The sequence below is a fragment of the Chrysemys picta genome, chromosome 8 (assembly GCF_011386835.1).
Source record: "Chrysemys picta bellii isolate R12L10 chromosome 8, ASM1138683v2, whole genome shotgun sequence".
NCBI classification, from domain to species: Eukaryota; Metazoa; Chordata; order Testudines; family Emydidae; genus Chrysemys; species Chrysemys picta.
This window is the reverse complement of record NC_088798.1, coordinates 23145546-23157008: the sequence shown is the minus strand read 5'-3', so window position 1 is coordinate 23157008 and position 11463 is coordinate 23145546. Positions and strand designations below refer to the sequence as shown.

The following is an 11463-nucleotide window of genomic DNA, read 5'->3' as shown; positions in this document are numbered from 1 at the left end:
GAGAACCAATGCCCTGGAATATTGCTTGGGGCACCATGCAGCTGGAGATGCCATCAGGCCTTAGATTCATCTGCTCAGGTTCCTTGAAAAAGCCCTCAACTGCTTACCTATCACTTGGATTAACCATTTGCTGCCTCATTGATGTGTTACCCATGACCATATGCCAGTCTCTGAATGGCTGTTTGGACCCATGAGGCATGTGCCACAAATTCAGGAACTTGATCTTAGTTTTTGGAAAGCCACCATATTCAAAATTATCATTTGTTTGTAACGTGCCCTGGTCTGTAGAGGTGCTGCTTTCCCTCTACCCCAGAGAGGCAAAACCTCAGTAAAGGCTGTACTGAGCTACAGGCAAACACTCAGCCCTATCTTGGCAGGGCGGTGGGGGATCAGCAGAGTGGAGTAATCCTTTCTCTATGACCACAGAGACAATCCCAACCTAATGGTGTAGCATCTGCAATGCTAGTACCCCCCATCCACAGCCTGGAGGAAATGTCCCAGAGTGTCTGCACAGTAGTGCATCCTGTGACCTGGCCCCTCGACCAACCATCACCTGTGCCCTGCTACAGACTGAGGCCCTAGAGAGCTACCAACCCACCCCTTATATGCAGCTCCCCCACACCTCACATATTAATACAAGATGACAGATTTATCTCAGGCTGTAAAAAACCTCATATGACTTTTTACTGTCCTGTTGGAGATAGTGATGATGTAATTAAACATAGTATGGTAATGCATTCGCAGAAGCAGGCAGAGTTAAGGTTGTGGCTTAATTTTGGCATTTCCTGATTTTTGGTGCTTAAAGATGCCACCTTAATACTTTCTGAATGTCGGTTTTCAGTACAGAATTTTATATATGACTTATCCTTTTCTTGTTTATGTGTCGCGTTTGTTGTAGAGTTGCTCATTCTAGGAGGTTGGGTTTTTCGAGCTGTTTTAAACTTCATTTTGAAGAGTTTATATAAAGCTTACTTCATCTGGGAGTCAGTGGGTGGCATTTCAAAATGGTAAAATGACCTTTCTAGAAAGAGGCAGGGGAATTTGAGCCTATCAGACTTGACAGCACCCCTTTAATTCAGTAATTGTACCACAGAAGGAATGGAGTCTCAGCTTCTCCCTTTTGCAAAAGATCTCTCAGACATATCCCCAGCCATTACAATGTATTTGCTTCTTGAATAATTGCTATAGAAAATGTTTCATGAGCTATCTCTATGGAAAGATGGAATAATACAGATAAAATATTCACTGCTTAATTGGATATTTTTTCTATATTTTAAAAACCCTGTAAGGCAGGAAAGCCACCATACCAATTATAATTAATTACATTCCTACATGTATGTTTAACATTGGATGATTTATACCTTTATGTACATGATTGTGTCTTTGATGAACCTTGTATCTGTCACAGGAGCTGTTGGTCTCACTTGCCTAGTTTTAGCCCTCCTTAACTGGAAACTTCAACAAGGCAAAGCAAATGAACACACATCAGAAAACTGCTGTTGCAGAACTCTAGATGAATCCCAGTGTGGTCATGAGCCAAGAAATTACCTCACTGAGGGATCCTGTAACTGCCACTTAACTCAGGAAAATGAAATAAAGGTCACGTCCATTGTGGGGTCTGGCAGGGAAATGCCACTTTTACAGGAAAACAGGCATCAAGCAACAGTAAAAGCAGACGCTCTGTCCGGAGGGCTAGACACACCACTCAGAAGCATTCAAAGAGAGAATGAATACAAAAAGAGTGGCTCATTTTTATGCCTTAAATGCAGAATGGTAGAATTATGTCCTCAAGAGCCTTATGAGAATATGTCTATAACAAACGAAGCAGGTGCCCTAACAAAAGATTTCCACAGAAGCGTTACAAAACCAAGCACCTTTGATCAGTGGGAAAATCTACAGACTACAGTGCTGCAGGAACTTTCAAAGACTGATGAAGGTGAGTTTCCTTTTTAAAGACAGTTCTGACAGGATCTAATGGCAGGCAGCAATATGAAACTTGAGATACAAAAGTAAATGTTCTCGGCCTGATTCTCCACTGTCATGTACCTTGGGCAGCAATTGATACTTGAGCAAAGTGGGTGATTTGGTAACATTTTACACCCACTCTGCATGGGTATAAATGATTATAACAAGTGCCATATAGTGAAGAATCGGGCCCAGACACAAGATGGTGAAAGTTTCCTGTGTCTGAAATTGGTGTAAGCTCATGCCTTGCTTTTGCTTAAGTAGGACAAGTGTGAGATCAGTGTTAAAGAGAGGGACATTTGGCTGTCCTTCTTTGGGACGCTGAAAAAGTAGACTGGTTTGTTGAAAAGCAGGGCAGTCCTACAAAAAGCAGGCTATCATGTTTCCCTAGTACCCCTTCACACTCCCAAAGCCTTTTCTCAATAGCAAGCTTGTCTTTAAGAAGAAACACCCCCTCCCTACATACCCAAATGACAGTAATGGGAGGATAGTGGCATTTGATATTGACATTTGACGGGCTCCAACTCTAGAGTGGCTATCCATCTTGGTGTAATGATATCGCAGCTAATACTCCTTATGGAGGGTGACAAATCAATAAAGTGATCTTGCATTGCCCTTTCAGGATGACAAGAAAGGCACACTGATTTTGTGGCAGGTGTTGGAAAATACCTGCATCTGCCACAGTCCCTGCCAGTGATGTAAATTTTCTTGCATTAATAAGTTTTTAAAAATGAAATGCAACAAATGTCTGATGTTTGGGGCAATCCTAAAATAATGCGTTCGTGCTATTGACCAGGTCTCCCTGCGCTCTCACAACCAGGGAATCTGGTCCCTAGGTGAATCTCCTTTCTGGAGGCAGAGCTTTCTCTCAGTACATGAAGTCCTTCTAGATATCTCTCTTCATGTCCTTTGCTCTTTCTTCTCAGCTTCCATACTGTTCCCTAGGTATGGTCTTCCCTCCTTAGCGGGAGGCAACACTCATCTTGCAAATTCATACGGTAATATTCACTGCTTTCAGAAAGCCTCATGAACACTCAAGCACAATAAAATCCTACCAATCTGCCACTACATTAAACATAACTCTAGGCAGGCGATTCCTCTGGTTCTCCCACTTCATTTTGTGATCTCTCTCTAGTTAGGTGAATTATGCAGACAACACGTAGTACATTAGCTGCTTTGAGAGCTCCTATGACAACAGCTCATATCCAGCAATTTATGGGTTTAGTTCATAACCAGAAATGTTATTGTAATATATTTGTTTCATACATGTTATCTGTTTTCCTTTTTAATGTAGAGATTTATTCCCCAGGGCTTCCAGGTTATTCTTCAAATGCCACATGTTTATTAATTTATTTTCTAAAGTTGCTACTTATTTTAAAATAGGATTTTAAGCTCTTTTATGATAGGAAATGAATCTGGATTTATTCATTTGCTTTCAGAAGTATCACTAAACTAATTGCTTTTTATGAATTATTCAGGGCTAAAGGCAGAGCTTTGGGAGAGATTTTCCAAAAGGTAAAAGTTATGGAGACTTCAGGCTAGATCACGAGAGGCACTGAGCAAAATGGAGTTAATGGCAGATGCAGATTCTCAGCACCTCTCAATAGAGCTGTGTGAATAATGGATTTTCCAGTTTGTTAGCAATTCCAAAAAATCAGGAAAAAAAACTGGTTTGGGTGGAGCCAAAAATGAAATGTTTCAGAATTTTCAGCAAATCAAAAAGTAAAATCTAAAAAAAAAAAAAAAAAAAAAAATCATTTCAGGTAGAAATGTTTTGTTTGACCCAAAACAAAACATTTCATTTCAATTTTGACGATTTTAAAGGTTTTGAATTTTTAAAAACATTTTAAAGGAAAAGTTGTTTCAAACCAAAAGATTAATGTTTCATGTCAAAATGTGTTGCAATGCAGGGTTTGGTGGTGGGTTTGGTTTTTCGGTTTTTTGACACAAACAATTTTGCAAAACCAACACAAATTGGAAAAAAGTGTCAGTGTTTCCAAATCTGCATTTTTCACCAAAAAAAGTTTTGCTGAAAAAAATTTCACCTAGAAGTACCATCAAGGCTTGATGAGAAGGAAATTTAGCGTTAGATTCCAAGGCCTTTATTCACATTAGTGAGCAAGTTTCACAAATAGTCCCACTGACTTCAATTGGGCTACTGCTCCCGTGAGTAACTGCTCGTTATTGATTAAAGATTTCACAATCTGGCCCCTGGTTTGCTGGCTGCAGGTAATTCTAATCCTCCCCTCCCCCCGGTCACCATCACTGTGGGCTCTTTACTAACCTAAAGGATGATCCACAAGGACACCACTGCTTGCTCTCATTCTATTGTCTAAGGGTTCACTCTCTCCACCTCTCTTCTTATACCAGGCGGGGAGGACAGGACAAAACATCAATATTGTGTGAATTGGCTCACTGAAGGGAATGGGGAAATGGTTCCTATGGTACTTCCTGCGTGGAGTCTGAGTACATCACCTGCATGATGCAGCCAAGTTCTATCAGTCTAGGCACTAGAGGTAACATTTTCAAAAGCACTTAAGTGACTTAAAAGCCTAAGTCTCATTTTCAAAAGTAATTTAGGCAGCTAGGAACCTAAGTTCCATTGACTTTCAATGAGACATAAGCTTCTAAATCTTTTTTGAAAATGGGACTTAAGCACTTCTGAAAATTTTGCCATAAAGATTCTTTCATTTCCTTCCAAACTCAAAATTCCCATATGACAATGCATCTCGCTGTCCCAAGACACTAGGTTGGTAAGAGCAGGGAAATGTCATTGAAGAAAAAACAAATACAGTTATACAAAGGAAAACTGAATATTATTCAGCAGAATATGAAGATAAACTGGAAGACAGTGGGGTTCTTTTGGTTGGCCTTTATTATTTCACTTAAATAACAACAACAAAACATAGACTTAATCAAAGCCTTCTCCTGAGCTTGACTATTCCTAGGGTTTTCCCTGCAGATCACCTCCCTCCACGTCCCTAGTTCCCTGTGCAGACACCTAACTCATTGATATTTTGGGTGGCACTAACAAAATCTACCTGATGGCATGAGTCATAAAAATATTATTGCATCTTTATGCAGTATTCTATGTGCCAGACAGTACGGCATATCAGCAGAGGAGCCTTGTATTGCTATACCCAGTCTTTGAACGTACCGCCTGTTCCCCTGCTTTAACAAAACTATAATCACACACATTATTATATGGATAGTTCTGATTAAGATTGAAGTTTTCTAAACTTCTATCAGTTAATTTTAATTCAACTGATTAAAATGTGACCACAGTGTGTGAGTGTAATTGCCTCAGCACTGTAGAGTTAAAATGTTTTACCCAGATTGGACTGAGATGTTAGCTAAATGTTGGTGTTATGCCACAAACAGAGAGAGCTTTTTTGGCACTATATACATAGGTGTTCCAAACATGTGCTGTAATAAAACTCTTCCATGTGCTAAATTCTAACATTTATTATTCAGCAGATATAAGGCATGACACATTTACTAGAAGATGTTCAACTCCTACGCCTGCCTTAGCAAAAGAGAGACTTGAAAAGCATTTAACAAATGAATTGTCGCAGTCTCCACCAGAAGCAGAAGACAAGAATTTAAAACCTCATAGGCAAAGATATTTTATTACCAGCTCATCATCAGCACCTAACACACCAGTGGAGTCAAAGGAACATTGTGTGCAAAAGACTTTACAAAGTCATAGATCACAACATGATGATCAACGTGGATTGCTGGAAAGGAGCAAAAATATTTCTTTGCAGCTACACAACTCCCTTATCTGTAAATATGTGAACTGTGATAAATTCCAGGGCTATACAAAAGAAAAGAAAGATAATCACAGGGAAAAATTAAAGTTGGAGAAAGAGCAAACCAAAGCTAATAGAAGAGTAGGAGAAGATTGCTTTATGAGTGATGAAGAGATGCCATTATCACCAGAAGTCAAGAAAAAATATATACCAAAGAGTGTTAGCTTTTATGTACCTGACCTGGCAACAATAAACAGGTTGGATGTGATGATGATGGACTCAAGTGAGGTAGGATCTCATAAGAAGAATGTTCAAAGAAACCAAGCTATCACCTTGGAAAGCAAAGAGCACAGCAGTTCAGAAGCAAGAAGTGAAGAAGGTAAATTGTCTTCTGCTAAGGGAGATATTGGAAGGAAAACCTGGGTGAGGAAAGATGAAGCCAACTGGAAGAGTAAAATGAAAACTAAAGGACAAGACTTTTTAACTGTAAAATTAAATTTACATCCCTTCAGAAAAATGAGAATCCACCCAGAGAAATCACCTTGCAGTGAAAAAACACAACAAAAATCCAACCATCAACACAAAGAACCACCAATTGAATCCAAGAAGAAACTGTCACAGGCTTCCAACAAAGAGTTGACAAGAAAAAAAAGAAAATCAAACCAAGGGTCTTCTGCAGTTCCCCAAGATCAGCCAGGTACCAGAGAACAGAAGGAGATTTATTCCAAAAAAGTTGCTTCGCAATTCTCTGACAAGCAGACCTTGGCCAAGAGCAAAAATGCCGAAAGTGAAGCTATTATAACAAGTGCTGATGTAGCAGAATTGTCTGAAGAAAAGTGCGATAATCCAATAGTGAGTGTCCCTCATCCGTTCAAGAATATTTCTGATGTAAGAAATTCTAAAGATCTCACATCTGTGCTTGCAGAAGCTGTAATGTACAACAGTAACTTACCTCCACCCTCAAAGGAGACTGCGAGATGTATTACTCCAACTGTATCTCTTGCAACTCAGAATTTAGCAAGTACTTCACAAAACGGGGCAAATGACATTTCCATATCCCTGTATTCTAGAGAAGTAAATGAAGAAGACACAGGGGCTACAGAGTCATATGGATACCAAAATTCACAGATGACTACAAGAAAGGAAAAGGGTTGCGATTCTTCTTCAGCTCTTATTATCCAAACACAAATCCCAGGCAACTTGCAGACAAAAAATCCCAACAGTGAATGTGATTTGGAACTAAAGTCAGTTCTGGAGGATACAGTGAAAAATGTCAATCAAGGCCAGATGGACAACCGAGTATTAAAAAGCCAGAGTGAAAACTTAAACAGGATAGAAAGATTGAAGAGTTGTGAAAAGGCTAAAGAACATGAATCATTAGAAGGAAATCTACTTGCTGTGGACTCTTATACTTTCACTGTCATACCACATATTCCACCAGCTATCAACCCAATTTCAACAGAAACATATTTTGTTCCCAAACAAAGTAGCACAGAGCCTCCAAATCACATCAGTAGTTTGCTTCTGTATACTGAAGCCAACGAGCATTTAACTTGTAGTAGCAAAGATGGAACTGACAATACTGATAACCCGCATGGAACAGTTAACACTGAAGATGAGGGGGTAAAAATAGAACAGAGAGAAAATAAACAGCCACCTAATGACAATGAGTCATTGTCTGAAGTGCTAATCCCAGACACACAAATGAACTCGGATGGTATAGCCGAAGACATACCACAAACTCAGAATGATGTGGAGAGTGAAAAATGTAAATTATTTTGTACAAGCACTGTCAAGGTATCTATTATGTCTAATACATCCAGTATCCCCAGTTCTCCTAAAACTAGAAATATACTACCATGTAGCGACATCAATTTTCAAATAAACAATAATATGCACATGAAGAATGTGCAGAATTTGCAACACATTCAAAACAATCAACCTGATGAAGATAACAATATGCATGAGGAAGGTGACATGCCACTGGAAGAGCACAAAGAGCCTTCTGTGTTACCAGAGTTAAAAGACATTAGTTTTGAGGCAGAAAATGAGGTGCCTTTAATTCCTAGCAGAATAAATGATGCTGAAAACTCTGCTCCAAAAGCTACACTGTACCCACCATCTGCTGAATATGCTAATACATCACCTTTAGAGTCAGAACAAAGTGAGGAAAATAACTCAAATAACAATCACATTCCTCTTTTGCTTTCTTCAAAACTACAGACAAACAACCCCAGCCTTTCTGAAAATTCAAAATTCATTATTGTGGCAGAAAATTTCAACAAGTCAATGAACATAAAACAATATTTGATTGAATGTGATGAAAAAATGCAAGACCAACCAACTAGAGACATTTTACTTGATTAACTGAATACCATTTCTGGGGAAAGGAGAAGTCAGAAGAGAGACACATGTCTGGTATTGTCAGAGCAGCCAAACAGTAGAATTCAGGATAAGAGACTCAGAAAACCAAACAAGAGAAAGATAAAACAGGGAACTGTTAACTGACCAGAGCAGCAATTGACATTTATGATCTGGAATATATAGCATGTATTTCAGGCAATGTACAAAATTACATTTACAACTACTATAAACATTAGTGCTTCCTACTATGTACAGGTTACATTATTTAAAACATTTCTGTGATCCGTTTATTGCAGTCTTTGTTGAAGATAATGTAAACACTTCTTTTTATCTGTAACTGTTACATTCTATTTTAAATTCACCTAGATCTCTAAGATTTCTGGTCTCCTGGAGCTGTAAAACCTTTTATACCCATTAAGTTATTTTGGGGGGAAAGGAACTAAATGAAATTTGGCCCAGTCTTTGGGGCAACAGTCTGTATAAAGCCTGGTAAATTATGTTTAACCACTAGGTGGAGATCTCTGATTCAATCTTTTCAGACGCTCAGAATAATTAGCTAGAATAGCTACAAGAAAACAATGGTTGTTCACAGTGGTACAAGAACACAATGAGGGCAGGGGACTGGACTTGATGACCTCTCGAGGTCCCTTCCAGTCCTAGAATCTATGAATCTATGAATCTATGGTTTCTATACAGAAAGGGGGTTAAGCAGCTCCAAGAGACTTGCATCTCCTCATAGTTATAAACTTAAGGTTTTGAAAAATAAATATCTCATTAACATATCAACTTCCTAGGACTGATCTCTTGGGCTAGGCAACACATTATCATTTGGTTTTAGCAATCCTTCTTATGAGAGAAGAATGGGCCTTGGAGAGCAGGAAACAAAATAAAAAGAAAATGTATATTTATGACAATGACATTTCATGGAATGTACAGAAAGAAAAGATCCTACTTAAGAGATGTAGCAAGTTAAGAAAAGTAGAAAGCACCCAGAAGCATAGAACACTAGGGGCCAAGTCCATAAATCCCTTGCATAAAAATATGTCCGAAATAATTGGGATACTGTTTCCCATTTCCTTCAGACACAAGAGTTATGAAAACTCATAACTCATGATTGCTGGCCATTTACTCTGTTTCAACCAACTCGCAGTGTGTCCCATACTATTGTGCACATTAGGGGCTCTTTAAAGTATTAATTTCCCTAGAAATTAACTGGAAATTTAACATCTAGCTTTCTTCCTCTTGTTCTGACTTCTACATGTCTCATTTTTTTAGAACTGTACTAATATAGAGGCAGGGGAGGTTGGACAGTAGCCTCAGGGCACTGTACAAATATAACTGAGCACCTGTGGAGTAACCTGGATCCTCTCTTCGAATATATGGATTTCATTTTGTCCAGAGAAGAGAAACCCAACAATTTAAAAGAGGATTTAGAAATGGGCCATCAGAACAGGTTACAACCTCCCACTTCTTCAGTATAAGTTATAACACTGGCCTCATATTGGAAACATCAAAAGGTTTTTGTTGCATGCCTAAATAATTATTTTCTTCTCCACATAATCCATCTACTCTTTTCCTTTTTACCTCCTTTATTTGCAGACTCTTGTAGATCCACTTCCCCTCTCTCTGCAGACCTCTTTTCTGCCACACCTTTCTCCTGCATTTCAATCAGTCTCTTTTCCTTTCTATTTTTTCAGCCCTTTGGTTTCTCTCTTTTCCTTTCCTTCTCCTAATCTTCCTTTTGTGTCTGGCTGCAAGATTAAATAAAATACTCCTTCTCCCACCCAATAGAAAGCCAAAGCATATGATTAATTTGGGACTGAAAAACAAAACAAAGTAGAAAAACCCCAACCATAAAGTAAGCACAATGAGCAAAAGGAAAGGTGTGTTTAGCATCCCCCACAAGTAGTCAATGTGTAGCAGACGTATGGTATATCTACCCAGATTGCCTTCACATCATTACTGTCAATCTCTTTTATATGTGAAGTTCAAATATTAAACAAATTAAGGGCTTGATTGAGACTTTAGGCAAGGGTGGTACATAAGCAACATTACCCTAGTATTAGCCCTAGAAGGCTTTGTGACTCAGAGACATGCTGTTGAGTCTCAAATCCTTCCTTACTACCACCTTGCTTCCGTGCAGAGGTCTAGCAGTTTGCTGATGGCTTATGTCAGCAGTAAATACAAAACCTGTTAAACAGGCTCAGCTGTGTTTGCCAGTGCATGGAGGAGGGACATCTAGAGCCAAGGTCATGCCCACTCCTCACCCCTCCCAGCCTACTCTCCAACCACCTGCGATGGAGGGTGGAGTAAACAGTACCCACACTGCCGGTTCAGGCAGCCCATCAGAGGTATAATGGGAGTCCTTACTCCCTCATATGCGCACACAGGCCAAGTCACAATTTAGCCCCAAATGAGAAGTTGTAAGAGCAAAATCCTGTCTACGGCCTATGCAGAAGCCAAACTCAGAAGGGATCGAGAGAGCAAAGTGTTCTTCCTTCTTTCTGTCTTCTCTAAAGCCACTGAGAGGCTACTTTCTGAGCTGTCTGCCTGTCTGCAAGTGTTCCGTGAACGGTGTTTCAGAAAAGCATTCTAGGTTATGAGTCAGGGGTGTAGTTCCTGAGGAGGAAGGATGGTCCAGTGATTAGGGGCACAAGCCTAGAACTTGGGAGATCTGGATTCAAGTCCCTGCTCTGTCACAGACCTCCTGTGTGATCTTGGGCAAGTCGCTTGGCCTCTCTGGGCCTCAGTTCTCTATCTATAAAATGGGGATAATTGCACTTCCCTCCCTAACAGGAATGCTGGGAGGATTAATATAGTGAGGTGCTCAGATACTAGGCACTGTTTAAATACCTTAGATAGATATCTAGCAGATAGTGTGTGGCACTTACATACCTGGTCAAATCCTGAGACCCACTTCTTTCAATCTGCTCTGCAGTGGTGATCCTCGCAGAGCCCTACTGAAGTCAGTAAGGCTTGGTTTCTGCCAGTGCAGAATAGCTTGCAGGAATGGGGAGCTAGAGTCCCACAGCCTGGCCTTGAAGATTTAAAGCCATTTACTGATATAGATACCCAGCTTGTATTTAGGAATCAAAACAAAAGATGTTAATTATGATACCAGTTAGGTTTCTTTGTGAGGGGAGTAAGGACCAGCAGTCTTTTCATGCACTGTTTCATGACACTGGGGACTTGTCTACACATACAGTGCTGCAGCCGTGCTGCTGTAAGGCTTAGTGAAGATGCTCCTACGCTCACGGGATAACTTCTCCCATCGCTGTAGGTACTCTACCTCCCTGAGAGGCGGTAGCTATGTCGATGGAAGAAGCCCTCTATTCGATGTAGTTCTGTCTATACCAGGGGCTAGGGTCATTCAGCACACCCC

General features: G+C 39.8%; 2 protein-coding genes across 10 annotated transcripts in view; one reads left to right on the top strand and one right to left on the bottom strand.

The window, feature by feature from the left end:
* Window positions 1–11463, bottom strand: part of TNNI3K (TNNI3 interacting kinase) — a 167137-nt gene that overhangs the window by 34330 nt on the left and 121344 nt on the right. The window lies entirely within an intron of this gene.
* LRRC53 (leucine rich repeat containing 53) lies at window positions 1771–10930 on the top strand. The gene is made up of 4 exons (XM_065556029.1): window positions 1771–1936; window positions 2892–2910; window positions 3444–3480; window positions 5376–10930. The coding sequence occupies exons 1-4, from the start codon at window positions 1771–1773 to the stop codon at window positions 8082–8084; spliced, it is 2931 nt and encodes a 976-aa protein (XP_065412101.1). The 3' UTR covers window positions 8085–10930.

Excerpts from the sequence above, each read along its gene's own strand:
- LRRC53 (XM_065556029.1), top strand. The coding sequence starts at position 1,771 with ATGGTAGAATTATGTCCTCAAGAGCCTTATGAGAATATGTCTATAACA. Across the intron at positions 3,481-5,375 it reads TGGGAGAGATTTTCCAAAAG|GTGTTCCAAACATGTGCTGT; the intron begins GTAAAAGTTATG and ends CTATATACATAG.